The sequence below is a fragment of the Phlebotomus papatasi genome, chromosome 1, assembly GCF_024763615.1.
Source record: "Phlebotomus papatasi isolate M1 chromosome 1, Ppap_2.1, whole genome shotgun sequence".
Taxonomy (NCBI): Eukaryota; Metazoa; Arthropoda; class Insecta; order Diptera; family Psychodidae; genus Phlebotomus; species Phlebotomus papatasi.
The window spans coordinates 61,987,942-62,011,853 of NC_077222.1; the positions used below are offsets into that span (position 1 = coordinate 61,987,942).

Sequence of the window (23,912 nt, forward strand, 5' to 3'; positions counted from 1 at the left end):
GTGCAGTTTTATCGAAAATTCCAAGACCTTTCCAAGGAACCCAAACATGATACCATTCGAATGAGAATTACGTTCTTTAGAGCCTTTTAACCTTTAACCTTGAAAACCCGTAAGTAGATTGGCATAGAAACCTTATTAATTCTTCGTTCTTGTTGCCAACGAGACATTCTTCGTTGATTCTGATGACGAAATCAAGGAATGGTTAGAAATCTTCAGTGAAAATGACCAAGAATACGACAGAGAAGAAACTTGAACACTTGGTGGTATTATATTTGAAACTCCGATACCTGGTACTTCTCGATATCTCGAGACGATCCTGCTGTTGAAAAATCTTTCAGTGTCAGTAAAGATAAAACTAGCAAAAGACACCTGCGATGCCTAGTAAGAAGGTTCCTGTTCACAATAAAATCCGAGGAAAACTGAATAAAGTTGTCATTCCTCCCGGTAAGCTTCCCCGTCTTCGATTTCAAGCTATAGGGAAGAAGATCCGGGATCTCCGAGATGATTTTATTTATATCATTTTAAAGACATCGTGTTAACGATTGTAGAGCACACTAATAATGAAGCAATACGTGTTTATACTGAAATGGTAGAGCAGAACAGTAGAAGCCAATAGATGACATTGGATGTGAGCTTTTATTGGTATTTTGTACATGGGAGTGATATTTGGTTCTACAGTAGCAACCCCCATCTGAAATTTGGAATGAACGGAACAGCATAAATATCACCCGAGCAACCACGTTTAAGAAGCGCTTCAAAAGTACTATTACATTCTTAAGATTGGATGACAAGACAATCAGATCAAATCGTAGAGCCAAAGATAAGCTCGGTCCGATTAGAGAAATCTGGGATCTTTTGAATATGTGGGAATAAGCCGACGTTAATTGCAATCAATAAATAGGAAAATCCGGAAGTCGTCGGGAAGAGACAATCACTCAGGGAAAGACATCAACTATCTCCAGAGCTTTCGGCTCGGTCTCCAAACCTTCATCAGTGGTCAAGTCTTGCAATTTTTTCACTGAGACTCGTTCAGGGTTTTGGTCAAGATTACAACAGGGCATGAGAGGGAACGGGACACTATTCTTACACTGTTTTTTTTTTTTAATTTTTTGTAATATTTGGCACAATTTTTGGGTTTTCTTCTTCGTCTTGTGTCTTTCTGGGAATTTCTCTTTATTAGCACTGGAGTGCTAACAGTGAGCAGTGCTAACAAAGAGAAATTCCCAGCAAGACACAAGACGAAGAAGAAAACCCAAAAATTGTGCCAAATATTACAAAAAATTAAAAAAGACAGTGTGAGAATAGTGCCCCCGTTGTAATCTGTTGTAATCTTGACCAAAACCCTGAACGAGTCTCTGTGAAAAAATTGCAAGACTTGACCACTGATGAAAGCTTGGAGACCGAGCCGAAAGCTCTGGAGATAGTTCATGTGTTTCCCTGAGTGATTGTCTCTTCCCGACAACTTCCGGATTTCCCTATTATTGACTTTTGAATAAAGCTTTGCAAATATATTATATGCCTGGCGGAAATCTAACAATAGATGATGAGCAGTTGACTAGTTTCAAGGGAAGAACAAACAGGAAAAACGCATCGCTACTTACAGCAGTAGGGGAATCTTGGCATGGTTCGCACAGAGTGAACCTTCAAAGAACGCAAATTTTCTCTTTGTTTACAAAGAACTAGTAGTTCGTCATTCCTTAGCCATAAGATAGATAATTATTAGGCTCATGAAACGATATGAGAAATGGTAAGTCAGCTCTTTGCAAATAAAGAGGAAATTCACATTGTTTGAAGGTTCACTCTGTGCGAACCATGCCTACATTCCTCTAATTACTGTTGATATCATATTCCAATCTTTGGCAGGAATACAGACTGGCCTGTCTCGGGAATTATCTACTGCTCTTCTGTATTATTTGAAAAAGAGACCGGGCGGTCATGATGCAATTCATCTTGTTTATTCCATCGAGGTGAGCTGACCGATTCAGCCTGGCTCATGCAGCTGCACAACAAGGAGCTCGAAAAGCTTGCCGAACGGCTGAAGATCAGGTTTTTTGAAGAACAGGATGAAAACGAAACTGATGAATCTAGCTTAGAAAAAGTTCCTGCAGAAGAGTTAAAAGAACCACTATCAGCAAAGGCTCTTGCTGAAGTACTACAAGGGAAAATTGTGCTAAATTTAAAAAGAAGGCCTGCAGTTGGGAACAGTAACGAAAAAGACAAGATACTAAATGAGTTGAAGGTTTAAAAGAAACGGGAATAAGAGGAGTATTGCTATATCAGACTTTCAACTGCACTGCTGTGATAGAGCCTTTAGCGTCACAGGAGCATTTTCCAATCGAATAAGAAATAGGTTGGTTGATGTGTCTGTGAACGCATTGCTTATTTTAAAATTCTTGTAGGGGGAAGTGGGGAACCTTCGAATTGGTGCAGCCTTGAATGAAATTGGGCTATTTTATTCTATTCTAAAATGAAACTGTACCTTATTATGATATAATTCAGCTCAACAGGAGCTGAATTAGATTATGATAAGGCTCAATTGCATTTAAAAATAGGACAAAAAGGCCCAATTTTTAAGCTGCATCAATTCAAAGGTGTCCCACTTCCCTCTAGCTGTGTATCTTCACCCTAAATTGAAACATTTGAATATGTTATCAAAAAAGGAGAAGCTAAAAATCTTCCATTATGTATCAAATAGGATTGAAATTTCCCAGAAAGATGATGAACTAACGGTGATTGAGATGCTTGAGTCCAAAAAAGGCCGGTTGGATTCAGTTTCGTCCTTCTATGAGCCATTTAATTTGGGAGAGGTTGAGAAATATAACGCTGTTAACATGATTAACATGGTGGGAAGCTAAAAGAAAACAATACCAAAATAATATTAGGTCAAGTAAAAAGTCCTAAGCTCTTCGCAAGATTTCTTTAGTGAGAAATATATTTATATTATAAATCGCAGCGGGTTACTAGGGGAAGTTGAGCACCTTTGAAAGTGGGGCACTATTGAAATTGGGATATTTCTCCTAAGTGGAACTGAGCCAGATCATAATGTAACTTAGCTTCTCAATGTGTTTGTGCAGCTAAATTATATCACGATAAGGCTCAATTTTATTTAAAAATAGGTGAAAATTCCAATTTCAAAGGTACCCCACTTTCAAAAGTGCCCCACTTCCCCTTATTTGTGCCGTTTATGGACCCAAGACTTAATACAGTATCTGACGCAATAGCAAATCGGTGGGTCAAATGATTCCGTTCTGTCTAGAAAAATTGAAAATGTCGACAAAATCATGGAAATCGTCGAGTTATGCCCTAGACACACTTAAGACTAAAGTCCAGAGACGACTAAGCTCGTTCATAGCCAAGCTAGTTCCTGACACACTTCAAACGAGGCTTAGCATTCACTGGTATCCACAAAAGATAACTTTCTTGGATTTTTATGCAAATATTTCTACTAAAATTCACTAAGCCTCCTCTGAAAATAAAACTATTGGTAAATTCATGACTCAGTTCACGTGCAATAATTATTGTTAATTATAATTATTTCTGAGGTGGAAGCTAACTCACGACTTAAGCCAATTTCAGCGATTCTAGTAAATAATTCTTATTGTTGTATGTGAATTGTCAAGTAAATTTACAAGTAGTTTCGTTTTCAAAGGTGTAATAGTGCATTTCAGTAGAAATATCTGCATAAAACCCACGAAAGTTATCTTTTGTGAGTGCCAGTAAACGTTAAGCCTCGTTTGTAGTGTGTCAGGAACTGACTTGGCTATTAACGAGCTTAGTCATCTCTGGACTTTAGTCGTAAGTGTGACTAGGGCATTAGATCACCATACTAGCTTTTATTCTATTGCTCATCTTGCTCATGAACTTAAAATTAACCAGAAATGCACGTGGATCACTATCATAATTGGTGGCAAAGCGTTTGAGGCTTTGTGAGCTGCTCGAACTCCTCCCGAGAAGGAGCTCTGCCTTATTTACCTTTCCGCAAATTTTTCTGGTGCATATAAAATTATTGCCGAATTAAATTTATAAATCACCACAAAACCTGTTTGAAGTTAATTAATTGACCAAATCGGAGGAAAATTAGGCCTTTGACCTTAAATAATTCAATATAGCGATTTTTCTGGTGAAAGGTGTCTAAGGACGAAATGTCCAGCTGGACTAACTTCAAAACATATCCGAAAATTTTTGACGTCTTTTAGGAAAATAGGGAATTCAAGAAGGGGGAGGGGAAAAAACAAAGAGATTAGTTTCACTATAGTGTCGTTTGAGTAGGGGTCACCGGAGACCGGAAGTCTATATCTCTTACCGTTTGAATTTTATAAGGGGTCAAAAGACTGAAAAAATGCGATAAACAGTATTTTTAAAATAGAGCTATTACTGTTACTTTCCCGATCCATCACCGATTGTGACCGATGCAGTCGGGTTCAGAATTACAAGAGCTTTCAAAAAAGTCCAAATTAGTCCAAATCCGTTTGAAAAATAAGCCTTCCAAGGTGTTTAAACTTTGATCTTGAGTAATCCAAGATGGCGAATTAACCGATGAAAGGTGTTTTAGGATGAAATGTTCAGCTACTATAAATCGCTAGGGCCAATTTACAGATAAGTCAAAAAATCATGTTTTTGGAGGGGATGAAAGGGGTGAGGTTGATTTGGTAAGTTAATTCGCTAGAGAATGTTGACTTGTGGGGAGGGGTCACTGAAGACCGGAAGTCAATATCTATTACCGTTTGGCAGCCAGAATGGTGAGAATTAAAAAAAAAATTGGATTGTGAAAACTGCTCTCTTTTGAACTTCGAGCAGTTAAAAAGTGTTGTTGGATAGACCTGTATTATACGAAAAAAAATTTAAGTCAGTCAGACTTATAGACTACCCACACAGCCCACTTGTCGGTCCGTCCCTATTTGAATTTCGTTCACTGTATATTGATTTCATCTTCCAAATTAACCTTAAAAGTGCTCAGGACTTTTTACTTAATCTTAGCTAAACCTTTATTTAATCAACTTAAAGTTTTAATACAAAATTAGACAGAGTATAATAACTTCATTTTCAGTGATAGGTCAGTAATGACCCATTTTTGCCAAAATTATAGTAATCTGTTTGAATGTTCACTAACAAAAACTTCTCATCCTTCTCGCTTGTGTGTTTGGGAGAAAGTTAAAGAGGATTTTTATATAAAACCTGTAATATGAACCTACATTCTGCATTTTATTGTAAGTAAGAGCAAAGACAATTTTATAATAAGTAAAAAAAAAAATAAGGTCAGAAAGTTATGATAAAGCTAAAAAAGAACTTAATGTGCAGCCCCTAAGCTGTTTATGTTTGGTTTTTGCTGTGGCAATCGGAAGGTTGATTAATTCCCATAAAAAGAATATTGATTGGTGTACATTAATAATTTGCATTCGAATGTGAATGAGACAGAAATATGAGGACAAAATGAGAGAGAGAATGTTTGATGTTGGATTCTTTTTCAAGTGTGCAAAATACAAATTGTTTCCTCTTGTGATTTTCATGAATCAAATGGCTTATCGAAGAGAAATGGTGAATTCATGCATAACATTAGTGGATTCTACTATTATATTTAATTAAATAGTGATGTCTCGGGTGATCGTCATTTCTTTAATGGGTCATCTATGGAGATCAGAGTGTAGCGATGTTAGCCCCAATTTTGGCCGTGGTATCGACGAAAAAGGCGCCGACCGAGGAAGAAGGCAGAGAGACAAACTATTTGGTGATCATTTCTGTAATCTCGGTTATTTCACTGGGTAACAACATATAACACAAAAGAGAATCCCATCGTGGTGATCAACAGCACCGATTAATCACTGTTGGGAGTCATAAGTGTCGTTTCTAGTTTCCAAATTGTATAAATATTTCGGCGGTTTTTCTCCAGGTTTAAACCTCACTTATCACAGCGGCTCACGCAGCATTTTTCACTGTTTCACCGCACTTCTTTAACTCCCTCCATCCACCTTGTATATCGACATTATATGGGCATGTATTAATCAAATGATACAACTTGATTAGCATAAATTGATGCTTATATTGCGTCGATTGAACATTGCTACATAATACAATCCTAGACCACAGTCCACATAGTTTTAAGACACTTCCCAATACACATTTTACAGCATCTTCCTCCCCAAATCCCTCTGCTCCAAGAATGGCACTCACTACACGGAACAGATCCACTCGGAAGATGCTGAAAAACAGCCAAAAGCGATGATACTCATCGATAAGCCATTTGATGAGAAGACTCTTTTTTTCTCTCCTCTGCCTCTCTTTTTTTCGATTGTTTAACCTTCACCTGCTACACCAAAAACCAAGTTTGAATTAATACTGTGTGTGAATGTTGCTAAAAAAAAATAGCGATGAAGAAGTTAGTCAAAAAATGAGCACGTCACTAAGCACAGAAATCCCACAATTTACCGGTTTCTCGCTTCTTCGCAAAAAAGATTAATTCGACGTATATTTAAATTAATTATGCAATATTAATTAGTCTTATTGGCTCTTTTCTCTATCTGTCTGTGTCGCTATGAAAGGAAAAATATCAAAATACACTCAATTGTGCAAAAATTTGCCTATTGGTCACTAGAAAATGCACACTCTGTGGCATATTTATGATTCCCCCTCAAGGGAAATGTTAAATGTCATATCGTTCAACTTATAAGTGCCTTGTGCTACTGCTTTTTGGACTATATAAAACGATTTAAAGAAAATTCCTTCAGTGAAATCACAAAATTTTCCATTTATACAATTTGCAAAGGCAGAAATGATTCCGCCATTCGAAAAAAAATCCCGGTGTAACCCAGACACTTTTTTGCAGCATTTCTCAACCCCTTTGAACCATATCGGTAGCTAGCGGCGCCGGCGGTTCATTTTGAGCTTTTTCAAATGTAAATTGCTTAAGAGAATAAAATTAAATTTTGTATAGATATGGCTCGAAGCAGTTTTATCTAATACCTAGGAAATGAATGAGAAAATTTGTCACTTTTTGTTAAAAGCTTAAAAAAGTTATTTTCTTTTAATATTTAAAAAGTTTTGTCAAATTGAAGAATAATATCCTTTTAAATGAGCGTCCTTGTGAGTGTCCTATGTACACTTGTAAGTGTCCCAAGAACACTTTACTTAAGTAAATCTCATGTTGAGTACTTTACTGTTCATCAATTTCAATGTAGTATATCATCTCGACTGAAGTATATGCTTAAATGTTTTCGATTTCAAGATATACTTCAATCGAGAGGATTTTCGTTTGAAAAATTCATGTTTTAAGGTGGGGCCACTTTGAGCCATTGCTAAAAGATATATTTCTAAAGGGAACTGGGCTAGTGTAATGTAATTTAGATATACAAAATAATTATGGATCTAAATAAAATAGCTGTAAGGCACAGCTTATATGTGGCAAGTCAGTATATGTGTTACAAATTCTTAGAGTTTTAAAAGAGTAAAGACACAAATGATGATGCAAGTGTCCCGGGTGCGAATCCCCTTTAGGTCACCAGAAATTTTTCTGGCGTTAAAGGTGTTCGGATTGCATCCAGTGAGCTTCACTGCACTTGATTCCACGGGCATGGGACTGACAATATTCTTTACCTGTATAAGAAAAATAATAATGGATGTCCTGAACTCCCCTTGTGGGAAGGCCTAGTTCCTCTATGGAATGTTGTTCCAGCATTATATGATTATTATTATTATTATAGGCCCAAATAGAACCAGGCTGATCCTCGAGAATATTTAGCTTTTAAAATTTGAGGATGAAGGATTAATTAATATAAATTTATACAAAGGACCTCTAACTGATGATCCTAAGTCCTAAGTAAAGGACACTTTGGGATAAAAATTTATTGCTAAATGTGGGCCATAAAAGGCTTTCCTAAAGAAATGCATTAAAATTTACGAGATTCTGAAGGGTTTTTCTAAGTGCTAACATTGGAATATTTATATTTATATTTTTTTCAGGCTCTTCAATACGTGATTGTGGTTTGGTGAAAACTTTAACCTCATTCTTATTCAGATGTTGGTTAACTTTTGATTCCATGTTTGAAACACGATTTTCAAATGCTAGAACTCTTGAACTTTTTGATCAAATTTCTGATCAATTCTTCAAGCTCCTGAATTAGTATCTTCAATCTGCATAAACAAAATAATTGTATTGTAGCAATTTATTCATCTATTATATATTTTTAAATTTATCTTAATTTTTATATCTTATTTTGCTATAGGGGGAGTGGGGCAACTTTGAATTGGGGCAGTTTTGAAATTTGGAATTGAACCTTATCATGATGTACTTCGGCTAAAAAAAATCCTAAAAGCTATAAAAGCCCAATTTCAAAGCTGCACCAATTCAAAGGTGTCCCTTCCCTCCACGCAATATTACCTACCTTCGAATCACATCATTAAAGGACGACACTGTATCAAATCGGCCTTTTTTGGACTCATGTATCTCAGTAATCGCCTGTTCATCATCCTTCTGGGAATTTTCAATCCTATTCGATACATACTAGAAGATTTTTAGCTTTTTTTTGACAACACATTTAAATGCTTTAATTTAGGGCGAAGAAACAGAGCTAGAGGGAAGTGGGACACTTTGAATTGGGACAGCTTTGAAATTGAGCTTTTTTCTCCTATTTTGAAAAAGAATTGAGTCTTATCATGATGTAATTTAACTTCGTAATTGGTTTGTTGAACTAAATCATATCACAATAAGGTTCAGTTCCATTTAAAAATAGAAGAAGACCGTTGGAAAGAATTGTTTTTTGGGACACTGGTGTTCCAATCGGCTTTAAAGAGTTAACCTTTTAAGAACAAGTGGGACACCGCTGTCCTAAAAACAAAACCTGACTGTAGAATTTTATTTTGTCCTATTCAGAAAAGAATAGTTTCATTTTTCGGTCACCATCTAACTCTTTGCCTTTTTTTTAAATGACGTTCCTGCCTACAATAATAAGGGATATTTTTTTTTAAAACAAAAGATTTAGAAAAAAGTGTTCCGAAAGTAGAGGCCTTAAATAGTTAAAGTAAATTTTCTTAAGATCCATCATTAATGGATCTAAATCTTAATATGGATTATCAGCATTTTGGAAGAAACTTTTCAATAGTTAAACTCAAATCAAAAAATTAAAAAAAAAAATCATGCGTTTTATATTTAAAAGCTGTTCGTAAGGATCTTATAATTTAATCTTTAAACTTTAAACACTATTCATAAAAGAAAAACTTCAACTCTGACCTCATTCTTAATAACTGAAAGAATATAAAATTTATTAAGTTATGTCAATAAAGTTTCATAAACCGAGGACTTTCTGAAAAGAATATTTAGTCTTTTGAACTCTTATATTTTATCAAATGATTTCATATTAAATTAAAAGGAAAAATAATCAAAAGCTAAACGATAAGGTTACCTAATGATTAAAAATCAGACTGTTAATTTTGAATGTAAAAGAAATATTATTATTACACTAAGACACTTGCTAAAACGTTATTTACATTTATCGATAAAATTAGTTCCTAATTTTTACCTATATTAATACAATAATTTCCAGTATATATTTAAAAACCGAAATAAAGAGAAAATGTGTCACTAAAAATAATTCTTTAATGTTAATCACGGTAACCCCTACGCCAGGTAAGTATAATTTTTTAATGTTATTTTAGGTAATTTTGTCGGCAATATGTTGAATTACAATTTAGCGAAAATTCTACAATACAATAAAATGTTTTTCACAAGTTTTTTTTTACAAAATTTTTACTGTCTTAACACAACCTACCGACCGTTTTTGGTCGTTTTTCGGTCAAATGACAAATCGCGGTAGGGTAGAAAACTCAACAAATTTGCCTTGAAAAATAGCAAAAAATCAAAATTTAAACACTGAAAAATATATTACATGCATATTTTAAGAAATTCATAATGTTTGAGCGCGACATTGTACCGTTTAAATATGTATTAATTTTAAACCGGTCAATTTGACCGGGTCTTGGTAGGTTTAGTCTAGGGTTTAGTGTTAAGGTTGTGATCTAGAAGATTCCTAATGCTTATGGCTCCGCCACGCCTTTTAGATCAGGAATATTTCATAAAATCAAAATTCACATCCCTTTCTTTCTCAGACGTTTTGCATATGTCTATCCCATTCATTTGCATTTTAAATTCGATTGAGCTAAATTGAATTTGTTGTGATGTTTAATAGAAGAAGAAGAGTCAAAAAATAGGATAGACATATGCAAAGCGAGAAAAACAGATTCGAATTTCGATTAAATGAAATTTTCCTGAACTAAAAGTTGTGCCGGAGCCGTTAAGGTAGAAAAATTAAAGTGCTTTTATGTTTGGTTTTTGTCAAATACCTATGGAATTCAACAATAGAATTAATAGAAAGCCTCCTTGGCAGGAATAGGTGAATAAAATCCTCAGTTTACCTATGGAATTCAACAATAGAATTAATAGAAAGCCTCCTTGGCAGGAATAGGTGAATAAAATCCTCAGTTTACCTGTAGGAAAATACCAGAAAATTAATATGATTTGTCCAATCCGGACTTGAAGGTTCACGTTTTCACTTGTTAAATTAAACTCCAAATTTCTCTTGATGTAAATGCCTTTTTATTAAACTTTTTTAATTGCCACACTTTTTGCACGCTAATTTCACACACTTTTTTCAGGAAGTGATCTTTTTTGACAGTTCCTTGTTTATTTTCTTCACTCATCGCTAGGATGCAACAAGCCGAACTGAAACTCAGCTAACTTCACAATTAGGCTATTTCAATTTTTATAATTTGTGAAAAGTTGCAACATTTTCTCCCCAGTTTCAGAAGGCGTTTCAAGATTTTGATTTCTTAGATTTTTTCCCATTTACCTTAAAAGCTTAGAATTCATTCCAAATAAATCTACTTTAATCTAATTTAACAGGGAGTTTTACTAGTTTGGTAATTGGCCTCAAGAGCGATTTGGAATTCACCTTCACCAGTGCTACCCTCACTTTGCCGTCCTCCCCTGGAAAGACCTTTTCGATGAGTCCCATTGGCCATTCAATGTTGGAAGTAGTTTCAGCTTTCAATAGAACTACATCTCCAGGTGAAAGATTGGGGCTTTCCTTGTTCCAACGTTGGCGTTGTTGCAAAGTGTGGATGTATTCCTTCTTCCATCGTGTTAGGAAATCGTTTCGCAACTTTGTACACAGTTGCCATCTACGAAGGTGATCCACTTGCTCAAAGTCGTTTTGTTCAACTGGTAGCTGGGTAGGTGCCTTTCCAATCAGGAAATCTCCAGGTGTAAGACACTGCAAATCACCTGGATTGTCATGAATGGTGACCAGAGGGCGGCTATTCAAAACCGCTTCAATTTGTACGACCACTGTGTTGAGTTCTTCGTAAGTAAGTATCATAGTACCAATGACTCGTTTAAAGTGATGTTTGAAACTGCGCACAGCGGCCTCCCAAAGTCCTCCCTGATGGGGTGCAGATGGGGGGTTGAAATGCCATTGGATGTTCAGACCAGATGTTAAATTCACGATCTCCTGTTGCATGTTGTGATCGTTCAAGATTTGACGAATTTCCTTCTCCCCAGCGACAAAATTTGTGGCGTTGTCACTGTACATATGGGAAGGCATCCCACGTCGTGCTATGAATCTCCGAAAGGCACTGATAAAGGCCTTGGAAGAAAGAGATGTCAGCACTTCTAAATGCACTGCTTTCGAGGACATGCAGATGAAAATACATACATACGCTTTTTCATGGCTAGAGCCTCTTGGTGTTCTCTTAATCGTCACATGCCCTGTAAAATCCACCCCAGTATGCAAGAATGGTCGAACTAGATTTACTCTGCACTCAGGAAGGGAGCCCATCAATTGCTGAGACGTAATTGGCTTAGCCCGAATGCAAACAATGCATTCCCGCACGATTTTACGCACAAGATTCCTACCGTGTATCGCCCAATACTTCTGACGCATTGATGCCAACGTAAGCTGTGGACCTGCATGCAAGAGTCTCAAATGTTCAGCTCTGGCAATCCAAAGAGCTAACGTTCCTTGTGGAAGTATTATGGGATGTCTAGCATCGTAGGAATTTTCGGAAAACTGAATCCGCCCACCAACTCGCAAAATGTCATTACTGTCCATGTATGGGTGTAGTTTGCGTATGGGTGTTATCACATTGTTGCTGTGGTTAGACTTGAGAAGGAGAATTGTTGAACTCAAATGGCGTTCCTGATCCCATCTGATAAGGATCTTCTCTGCTGCTTGCAGCTCTGAAACTTGCAAGAATTGTTGAGATTTTGTGCTATTGCTCACACTTCGGGTTGTACGACGTTTTAGAAGGTTATATTTGAAATTTTCCACTCCTCGCTTAACCCAAGCAAGCACCCTTGTCGCTTTCATGAATGAGCTGAATTTAGATATGAAATAATCGTACAGGGTGACTGGTGACGGGTCTGCATGACTTTCAGTACATGCAAGAGTCTGAGGAATTGGTTTTGAAAAGAAGACTGGAGAGAACTTGGGTGGCCAATGTTCTCTGCTTTTAACTAACCACGATGGCCCTTGCCACCATAGAGTATTTGAGATCAATAATTGCATGGAGCTACCTCTCGATAATACATCCGCAGGATTTTGACTGGTTGGGATATGTCTCCATTGTTCAGCGTTCGAGGTTTTCTTGATATTGGAAATTTTGTTTCTCACAAATGTTTCCTTGATCTCCTTGGAGTGGATTTGATGGAGAATAACCATAGCATCGGTCCAAAAGTACTGGTTTTTTATTCCCAATGAATCCCCCACAATAGCCATTAACTGAGCTGCGAGCTCTGCTCCAACAAGTTCTGCCTTTGGAATGGTGAGAAGCCTTGTCCCGTCATCCTTAGCTTTGATTGGAGTCACTCTTGACTTAGCAGTCAATAAGCCGGAGGATCGGTTTCCCATGCTGTCTTCATAGACTACATAAATCACCACACCATAAGCCAACTGACTCGCATCACAAAATGCGTGCAGTTCCTTGACGCAAGGGTCCGAAATTGGGCATATCCATCTGGGGATGCGTAGTTTCTCTACATGCGTTACATCTGCTACAAACTTTTTCCATCTCTTTCCCAAGTCCTCTGGAACTTCATCGTCCCAACCCACGTTCTTTTGCCATGTGTTTTGCATGATCAGTTTGGCCGTGGTTATTGCTGGGCCAATAAAACCACAAGGATCGAATATCCGGGCAATTGTGGACAAGATGTTTCTTTTTGTCATTGGCTGAGATCCCAAATCTTTGGCAATACGAAACTGGAACTCGTCTGTTCGTGGAGTCCAAATAACCCCTAAAGTTTTAGCTTCTTGATCGAGAATGAGTGACGTCGATTCATGCTCATCATGCTCCCCTGCAACCACTTCAGGTCGATTTGAGCGAAATTTCGACAGTTCCATTCCTCCTGTTCTCAACATGTCAATCAGCTGTTGCTTGACTTCCAGAACTTCCTCACAGGATGAAGCTGAATACAAGCAATCATCAACATAGAAGTTTTCCTTCAATACAGGTTTGGCTAAGGGAAACTTATTACCTTCATCCTCCGCTATCTGGTTCAGCACTCGAGTAGCCAGAAATGGTGAAGCCGCTACTCCAAAGCAAACTCTAGTAAAGCGAAAATCAATCAGCTCGTCCTCTTCCTTCCAAACAAATCTGTGGAAGTCTTGGTGTTGGGGATGCATCATGACTTGTAAATACATCTTTACTATATCGCAAGTAACGGCAACCTCATTCATCCGGAATCTCCACAATACTGAAATGAGCGTGGGCTGAACCACAGGGCAAGCTTTCAGACAGTCATTTAGACTTAACCCTGACCTTGACTGAGAACTGGCATTAAAAACCACCCTTGTCTTTGTTGAGACAGCATTCTCTTTTACCACCGCATGATGTGGGAAGTAGTATGAAGGATTGTGCAGCTCACAAGACGGGACTCTTTCAATAATGTTCAGTGACAGATATTCTCGAAAAATGTTAGAATAATCCTCAAAGAGCTTCGGATTTCTCTGCAGCCTTGGGAAAAGGTAATTCAATTGGCGAATTGCCACCAGCCGGTTATTGTTGAGATCTTGAATCTCAGATCTCAGGGGAAGTTGCACTACATAACGCCCCTCGGCACCACGAAATGTCGTCTTTTGGAAGTGATTTTCAACCTCCTGGTACTCAACAGTGACTTGTGGTTTCTTGGGGATTTCCTCCACTTCCCAAAACTTTTTTAGGGTACGGTCAATACTTGACAGGGTCGTAATGCCGCAGGACGCAACCTCCTTCCGGGCTTCGAAACAAGGCCCAACCACCAGCCAGCCGAACACGCTTTGCTGAAGCATTGGCAATCCAACTCCCAAGGACACCCTTTCAGCTCCCAAATACTGCCAAGCGTGCCCTCCCCCAATTAGAAGATCAATTTTTTGGCGTACATGCCACTTGGGATCAGCTAATTTGAAGTGAGAGGGTAGAGGAATTTTGCTAACATCCACATCCCAATTGGGCTGATCACCAACAACCTTTTTCATGACAATACAACTTAAGTTCTCAACCTCCACTCCTTGGCCACTCTGATACTGCATCTTCACCTGTACCTCCTGCTGACTTGCCTGAGAAATTGATCCGACACCATCAATCACAAAGTTTGTACGCTTGGGATTACGCTTAAGAAGCTGACACATGTGATTTGTGATTATATTTATTTGGGATGCAGGATCCAATACAATTCGGCACAGCTGGGAAGTGTTTTGGGGTCCCAACAACTTCACGATTGCAGTTGCAAATAATACATTTGATCGCACTCCGCCAGATGCTCCAGAACAACTTAGGGTAGCACTGTTATTGGAAGGGAGATCAACATTCTCAAGATCATCAATCTCTTGGGCTTCAACATTGGCAACTGTCTGAGTTATTGAGTTAGGAAATGCAAGGTGGAGCAAGTGATTATGGGTTTGTGAACATTCTTTACAACTTTGATAATTACATGACTCTATAGGGTGAGATTCAATGAGACAATTCTCACAAAGTTTAAGACTTCTGACAATCTCTAACCTTTGCTCATGAGAGAGCCCTAAGAACTTCCTACACTTGTACAATCTATGTGGATTAATCTTACAAAATTGACAATTTTCTTTGTTCTTATCTGAAGTGACACACGTGGAACCTTTGGTATTGGACTTACTCCGTAGCTGCTGGGGTGCTGCTGCAGGACATGACTCCAAAACACGACATCTTGTGTTGAGAAAATTGTCGAAATCGGTCCAAGTTGGAATCCCCTCTGGTTTTTTCTCACTCCACAAGGTCTGCGTTTGACGATCAAGATGCCTCAGGGTTAGATGAATGAGCCAGGGATCCCGCTCAGATACCCCCAGAGCGTCAATTGCCTCCAAAGCTTGGGAAGTAGCTGACTGAAGCTTCCGTAGGGCAGTAACATCTGGTTTGGTGATTTGCTCCTGGTTCAAGAAACTCTCCATATAACTCCTGAAGATGATCATCTTGTCATCATAACGATTCACAAGCCTGTTCCATGCGATAGCGTAATTTTCCTCAGTCAGTGGAAGCTGGTTGAATAGTCCTAGAGCCTCCCCTTGGGTAGAAGTGCGCAGATAGTGCATCTTTTCCGCTTTTGAGAGACGTGGTTTGCTATCCACAGTGGACAAAAAAAGATTCTTGAATGTGGGCCACTCGGTGTAAGAGCCACTGAATTTCGGAAGTTTTATGGGTTCTAAATTCGATTTTTGCTCGATGGGAGACATTAGGAGACTTGAGTCCAAAGATGTGTTGGCCAGCTCATTCCGGGAGATTTCTAGCAGTCTCTGCATTTCTTCCTTCTGAGCTTCGAGTATGTCTTTCAATTTAGTCTCCTCACTGAGTCTCTGCTGGCGCTGTTCCTTCAGCTGCTGCGACATCAAAGTGACTAATTTGGAAATATCATCACCTTGATGAGATGGATTAGCTGGGGAACTCACAGATTGATCAGCCACTTTTGTTTGAAACAATGCAATAAGTGTATTGATCTCCATTTCAGCACGCAGTGCCTCATCTAAGAACCCAAGAAGTTCCTCCTTTTCCTTTTCCTTTGTCTCTGGAGGAGCCTCATTGATGATTTCTGACTGAATGGACACAAATTTCTTCTCAATTCTGTCAATCATCTCCCGATTGGCTCGTAATTCCGTTTCGGCATTTTCATTCTCAAGTTGTAACGGATCTTGTTGATATTTTTCAATGACCTTCTTGACTGTAGTAAGTTGCCCTTTGTAGGAGCGACGACTCAATTCCTTTGAGGGCATATTGCTGGGTGAAGATCGACTTGTCTTCTAAAGGGTGAAGGACCACTAATGTCAAATACCTATGGAATTCAACAATAGAATTAATAGAAAGCCTCCTTGGCAGGAATAGGTGAATAAAATCCTCAGTTTACCTATGGAATTCAACAATAGAATTAATAGAAAGCCTCCTTGGCAGGAATAGGTGAATAAAATCCTCAGTTTACCTGTAGGAAAATACCAGAAAATTAATATGATTTGTCCAATCCGGACTTGAAGGTTCACGTTTTCACTTGTTAAATTAAACTCCAAATTTCTCTTGATGTAAATGCCTTTTTATTAAACTTTTTTAATTGCCACACTTTTTGCACGCTAATTTCACACACTTTTTTCAGGAAGTGATCTTTTTTGACAGTTCCTTGTTTATTTTCTTCACTCACCGCTAGGATGCAACAAGCCGAACTGAAACTCAGCTAACTTCACAATTAGGCTATTTCAATTTTTATAATTTGTGAAAAGTTGCAACAGTTTTCTTTACACAATTTTTTTTAAAAATATTCTCAAAATAAAATTTCAACTTACATGGTAGCGGATGTGTATTATAAAAATATTATATAGCATTACTTACCGTTTTGCTCTTGGTTTTGCTAGTTAAATCTTCGAAAATTGAGCGTATTTCATCTTAAACAAATATTGTGATTTGTAATTTTTGCAAAAATAAAAAAAATACTGGATCAATAGGAACCAAAAAATATCTGAAAATTATATTTCGACCACTCAGAATATAAGTCGAATAACTCGATTTTTTACAAAAATCGTTTTATTCGCTTTTTGGATACTTCTTTATACCGTTTACCTTCCCTGTGAATATTATACTTGAAAGATAATTATTTTCAAAGTTACAGAGATTTTAAATCTCAAAAATCCTATACTCTTCATGTAAAATCTCAGCTTTAAACCATTCTCCTGTAAAATTTGCCTACTGCGAGTTATTCGTTTCTTATTCTGAGTGGTCGATTTGCTCTTTGACTAACGAAGTAATTGTCAAATGAATGCAAATAAAGTTTACATTTTTCTCAGTATAATTAGCATTCTGGTTAGTAATTCGGCTAATTCGGCTTTTCTAAACCATAACTGAGATGATAAGCTTTACCTTCTTAATTTAACTGGATTTAACTTCATAATTTTCTTTTTGTAATGAATACTTCAGAAAAAGCACCAAGTTTCCGACATCCTTTTGATGAATTGATATCTTTTCGATTTTTTACTTACGAATTTTATCAAATTAACTACCAAAATAATGACAGACAATATTTACAAATTACAGTAGACTCTCTCTCAATTGGGCATTTGGGGCAAAATGTCATCCGGTTTATCGATAGATTTGGGCATCAAAGCCTTTGTAAATTCCACAAAAAGTGCTCAATTATAGAGAATTACGATAAAATAGGAAGAACTACTGCGAATTTGAGCAAATTAGCTTTATAATTAAACGTGAAAATTGTCAACAAAATTTTTCGCCCGATTGAAAAAGAGCCGATTGAGCGAGAGTCCACTGTATTTCAAATTCACGAAAAGTGGACGAATCGGATGAATAAACTTGCCCTTCAGTGATAAGAACATTGCTCCAATTCCAATGCAAATTAATCTACGGCTAATTTATCAATTAAAACTCAATTGTGTTCGATTATGTGTGTAAAATTATTTTTTATTCACTTTTCCTCTTTTTTTTTCCTTCAATTTATGATATCTTAGAATGTATTTACAAAAAGAAATTTATTACATAATTTATGTATCTGCTCCTGACATTCTTATTCACTTGTCAATCTTTTTCATTTAAAATATTATCTAGTGGGAGAAAATAAAAAAAAAGTAATGATACATTTATGCATATCCAGACAAAGAGAACCTATATATCTTATCAGAGAAATAAAATTAAAAAAAAAGTATCCAACAATTAAGATCAGAGAAGAAATGGCTATGTATAGAAAATAATACAAAAATTCAATAAATTCACGGTTCTATTTTTTTATAGGTTATTTTTTTTTGGATCGTATAAGGATCTCAGTAGGTTTTTTCTTTATTTTGTGGAAACAAAAACACATTTTGCTATTGAAGACTATATTATTTTTCCCTCTGAAATGACTTTGATTTTATTCACTGGTTTTTATTGAAAATAACTTTGAGGTTAGAAAAATTGGGTTTCCTAACCTCAAAGTCAAATCTAGTCTTAGGTTTTTTCTTCGATTTTTTTTAATGCTATTTTTGAAACTGGGTAGGCAAAATTCAAGAGACATTTATTTAGAAATCAATCAAAATCATCTCAAACGGTCACAGACTTGATTGCTCGATTGTATTAAAGTGTTACTCTCATTGAGATAATCTAGGTTTGTAGTTCATTTCTTCAAGGTCTTCCCCTATAATCCTCACCCCAAAGGGTGTCTTTTTTTTAAGTAACTAATAGTTCCTTCTATAAGTTATTCAAGTAGATTTTAACTAGTGTACTTCTATTATATATCCTTTTATTCAACTTTTTACACATTTTCTCTTTACCATTTTTTTCATAAATTGTCATTGTTTGTTTTCATTAACTACTTATTACATTACGTAAGAATATCTTTAAACCACATGAAAATTTGCAATTCACACAAGGATTTCTTGCTTGCAAATTTATCTTTCTTTTTTTTTTTAATCATAAAGTCCCACCAAGCCACAATTCAGGGAAAGTTTTATTTTTTTTGTTTTTTCTCTCAATTTTATTTCACTTTTGTTTCTTTATTAAGAAAATACAAGGATTTCTAAACCTTACTTCGTAATTACATAACCTCACAAGTTGTATTTGTTGTAAGAGTCCTGAAGCACTGGGGATTTTGTGCCTGAAATTCATATTTTGGTTCTTTTGCCCCGATAATTTTATCTATAGATAAGGGCCACTAGGTATGTGGCTGAGGGTACTCGAGTGCTTGAGATCGCCACCATCTCAATTCGAGGGTGAGTTTTTGGAGGTTAGAAAATGCACATCATTTACCCGTTTGATGTGGCGACGCCACTCAGCGGCGGGGAGAATCACCATGTGGCAGCGAGCCGGCGCTACTGCCCTTTATCCTTGCCCACTCCAACCCCAATCCCCAGCAAATGTTCCCCAGCCATCAGACCTGCCGGACCACCCGGCTGATGGGCATAATTGCGGATCTGGTGCAGGGAAATTAGTTGATTGGGAAATGATGCACCGGCATTTTGGTTGACGTTCTTATTCTGAAAACTGATGGCGTCATAGATGTAGGGCCGCTGGGTCAATTGATGATGGTGCCCGAGGGAATTGAGGTGTGGCGTCATGGAGTTGATGGGCGTAAAGGCGGAGTTGCTGGTGGTCTTGGTGTCGTAGCTGGCTCCGGCCGGTGCGGCGGATGGCGTCGAGGCGGCAGGTGGGTTTTGGGCAATGTGGCTGCCACTGGTGCCACTTGTGGCGAGATTTGCGGCCCCCTGACGGCTGGCTATCACGAGATCCTCTCCATCTTCGGTGGTCCCATTGAGGTTCCTGTGGTGCTCAAGTAGAGCCCGATGGTGAAGGTGGTCACCCGCCGCGGCTCCACTTGCCGCCGCGTGTTGCATGGCAAAGTCATACTGGTTCTGCTGCTGCTGCTGCATGGCTTCGGCCAGGCTGGCCGCAGAGTCAGGGCTCACCTTTGGCCAATAGGGATGATCTGTGGCTGTGGCGGCCACAGTCAGTGGAGCATTGGACATGGCTGATGCCAGATTCCTGTTCAATCCGAGACTCGCCAGACCCGCAATTGGTGGCCTCTTATCAGTTCGCTCAGCGTGCTTCTGCATGTGCTTGGAAAGATAGGTCTCCTGAGTGTAGGACTTTCCACAGTACTGGCATATGTGGGTCTTGAGGTGCTTGGACTCCTTGTGCTTCGGGATGTGCTCCAGCAACGACGGCTCGTCCGTGAAGCACTTATAGCACGAGTTGCACTTGTAGGGCTTGTCCGTCTGGTGGCAGCGCGAATGCGACTGGAGATTGGAGAGCTGCGAGAAGGCCTTCTGGCAACCCGGATGGCGGCACTTGTACGGCTTATCGCCCGTGTGCGTCCGGATGTGCTGCTGCAGGTGCGAAAGCTGCGTGAACTTGCGCTGGCAGATCTCACAGCGGTAGGGCTTGATGCCCAGGTGGATGCGGGTGTGCTGAGACAAGTAGCTGGAATTGGCAAAAGCCTTGGAGCACTGAGAGCACTTGTACGGCTTTGCCTCACGCATGTGGATCTGCGTGTGCAGCTGCAGGTCTGCTTTCGAGCCGAAAATCTGCAAGAAAGAAACAATAAAAAAACGTATTGCAATTAATCACGTTGTTCAATTGACCAGAAATTGTGGGTTGCTGTCCACATTTATGCAGTGTTTTGGGGTGAGAAGGTGTGTGCACCTCCCTCTGTCTTTTGCACATTCTCGAGCAATAAATTAAGATCGCAGAGTTAAATTTATCACTGTTGTTGTGTAAATCAAAAATGCTAAGATTTGAGTGAGATATGCAATTAGGGAGAGTATGATTATCAAAAAGATCAAAATATGCGTTATAAAGTCGGTTTAGTCGTTAAAATGGTAGTAAAATTTATTGTCTAAATTTAGATATATAAAAAATGTAAAAAATATAAAATTAGACCTATTTTACAATATGTGTATTTTACTAATTATGAATATTTTAGAGATCTTAGGGTTTTAGACATTGTTCTGTTTTAGACCTCTAAATTAATAAATAGAAAAAGCAAATTAGTAATAGGTAGTGTCTTTTGAGTTTTATCGTTAACGTAAGGGCCTTGACAGACCTGACGATTAGCCGAAAGACGGCTTAGCGTAATTATATTCGACATAATGGTTAAATTTAATTTCCATCATTTTCCACTAAGTCGTCTCTCGGCTTAAGTCGTAAAGGGCATAAAATTAAAAAAATATTTACTGAGGCTAATAAAATGTAGCAGGACTTTCTGATTTCTTTTGGCCCGATTACCAAGTATACATATTTGAAAAAGCGACTAAAGGACTCTTTAACTAATAAGTCTATATTTAGGAGAAGGCTTTCAGGCTTCGCACATACTCTGACTTCGAACACTTCATATTTTTCCTCATATTCCTTTAATGAGCCACATATTTTCTTTAAAAAAGTCAGATTCATTAAAATAGGATTAATAAGTGTTCGAAGCCAAAATGTGTATGAAGCCTTAAAGCAGTGGTGCCCAAGAAAAAAGCCGAATGAAAAATGAGTTGCCGAGCGATACACTGCGAAAAATGGTGTGATAAATGGAAAATTCACCTCCGCAAATAAACTTGAATTTCCTTATAAAAATGGGAAAAACCTCCGACAAATGAATTTTCCTAGAAAGAAAACATCCTAAAGTTTTATTTGTTAAGGTATTTTGTGGATAATTACTGCTAAATTCTAATAAAATTGCGATGAATTGAAGGGCTGTATTTATCAGACATATTTTCGAGCATCCGGCAAAATCTGGAGGAGATGGGGCTTTGTGCTTGGTATGAAAAAAAAGCTTATTCTTTGCTCTTTCGATCGCCGCAAAGCTTTGGACCCGGTTCCGTGTTTGAAAGGAGTAATTTAAGAAAGTTGACAAAAATATCAATTATAGCCATTTTAAGTGACAGTGTGGCGGCTCAAACATGCTCACACACACCAACTCGCACGCGATGCGTCATATGTCAGTTTCTTTGCCGCCATATTTTTGTGCGTGCGTTGAATTGATTTCTTCGTGAAAAAACAGCTATTTATTAGTGAAAAATCAACTTCAGTGACTCTGTATATGAAATTTGTGCACCATAGAACCACCCAAGACACCAAAATATGTTGCATTGTGAAAAATTGTGAGAAGAACAGCCGGTGAAATGCTGCGAATATCACCAATGCACCTGTAAGTTATTTTCTTATTTTATTGGTTTCTCAAACATCGTAGGAAACCTTCAGGACAAAGATACGGAGTTTTCCAACGTTGGAAAATGTGTAAAGTGAAAATAATTATTAAAAAATAGTGAAAATCAGTGCTAAATGTGACAGGGAAAAATGGCGCCAAAGTAGGCGCATGGGCATGCGCATGTGTAAGTGTGTGTGGTTGACTCGCGCATTTTGAAGAAGGGGTGAGTCATTTCGAGAGCCGTGTCCTTTTTTTTTAGTTTTTCCATCTATACACACACATATATATATATATGTATATATATATATACATATATATTTATGTACATTGTGAAAAATTGCTATTCAATAAGTAATGTTGTATTTCACATTGTCTGATGCTTTTCTATGATTGGAGAAATTAGATTTTTATAATAAATGTGTTCTAATCTGCTAAATAAGAATTTTTGAATTAAATAAAAGGCTCAAATATGACTTATCCGTGAAGTATTAAATGTAAGAGTAAATAAATCGACCCAATAAGACTTTTATTTTTCGAATTAGCAATATTACCACTAAACCTGCCAAAACCGGTCAAATTGACTGGTTTAAAAGCTTTTTAAAATTAACGCATGTTTAAACGGTACAATGTCGCTATCAAACTTTATGAATTTCATAAAATATGCATGTAATATATTTTTCACTGTTTAAATTTTAAGTTTTTCCTATTTTCCAAGAAAAAATTTGTGGAATATCCCACTCTACCGCGGTATTTTATGTGACCAGGCGCACTAGGAAATGCAACCAAAAATGGTCGGTAGGTTTAGTGTTAAAGAATAGGAATGGCCGAAATATGACTTTTTCTGTCAAATGGGTTATGTTAATTAATTTATTATTGAAATAAGATTTTTATTTTTTATGTGGAGAATACAGGAGCATAAAAATGGTGAAACTAAAACTTTTGTGTGTCAAACGAGTAATGTGTTGGACAGTTTCCGTAATTCAGTTTGTAGATTAATTTTACTAGATCTTCCACTAAGTTCGTAGCTTTCACATATAAATGGTGTCGGCGATACATATAGTCGGCATACGAGTCTCATGTTGTATTTATTTTAGAGATCAGTCACCTCTTAACAATATCCAATCACAAACAAACAAGATGTATAGTTTTGTGTCAAAAAGAGCATTTGTGGGAAGTGCTAATTTGCCCCTTTGATTTAAGAAAAAAAAACATCAAAAACCACTCGTGAAAATTAGTTGAAATGCTTCAGAAATGGTGATTTTAACTCCAAGGACCAAAAGACCAAAAACAATTGATGGTGCTGATCTCGAAGCGTTACTGGATGAAAATGATAAGAATATCATTCAAAGGCAATAAATGTGAAACAGAAAGATATTTTTAAACGTTTATGCACATTAGAGGGAGCAAAACGAAGGAAAATGGATGTCGCGTGAGTTTACTGAATGATAGACACAACTTAAAAATCGAAATGGCACAAATAAGGAGAAATGGATATGTTTCGAGAATTCCAAACACAAAATATCGTAACTTTTATCTGACGAAGCATCAAAATTGACATCACTTCCACGTCGCTAAGGAAAGAAGAAGATGCTTAGCGTGTGGTGGGACCAACGGGGAATCATGCATAATGAGCTGCTGAAATCAAGAGAAACTGTCAATGTATATCTCTCTCAACGAAAACTAATGAATTTTGTACCATGTATTGCTAAAAGTTATGGGCCGAACGAGAAAAGATGCACAATAGAGTGGTATTGTAACACGGTAGTGC

The 23,912-nt window shown here is 37.4% G+C and overlaps 2 protein-coding genes across 2 annotated transcripts in view; both read right to left on the reverse strand.

Annotated features, from left to right (window-relative positions):
* Positions 1 to 10,871: 10,871 nt before the first annotated feature.
* On the reverse strand, positions 10,872 to 16,256 carry LOC129802842 (uncharacterized). Its single transcript, XM_055849022.1, has 2 exons — positions 15,149 to 16,256; positions 10,872 to 14,866 (listed from the first exon to the last, which is right to left on the reverse strand). The coding sequence occupies exons 1-2, from the start codon at positions 16,254 to 16,256 to the stop codon at positions 10,872 to 10,874; spliced, it is 5,103 nt and encodes a 1,700-aa protein (XP_055704997.1).
* Positions 16,257 to 18,959: 2,703 nt separating this feature from the next.
* The window catches only part of LOC129809611 (zinc finger protein rotund-like), a 61,906-nt gene continuing 56,953 nt past the window's right edge, over positions 18,960 to 23,912 (reverse strand). Inside the window, exon 2 of the mRNA XM_055859570.1 lies at positions 18,960 to 20,534. Within this exon, the coding sequence (XP_055715545.1) occupies positions 19,323 to 20,534 (1,212 nt within the window). The 3' untranslated portion in view covers positions 18,960 to 19,322. The remainder of the gene's footprint in view (positions 20,535 to 23,912) is intronic.

Coding starts and splice junctions, on each gene's coding strand:
- LOC129802842 (XM_055849022.1), bottom strand. CDS start 16,256: ATGCCCTCAAAGGAATTGAGTCGTCGCTCCTACAAAGGGCAACTTACT. Junction 14,867..15,148: donor AGCACCCCAGCAGCTACGGA/GTAAGTCCAATA, acceptor TAACTCAGACAG/TTGCCAATGTTGAAGCCCAA.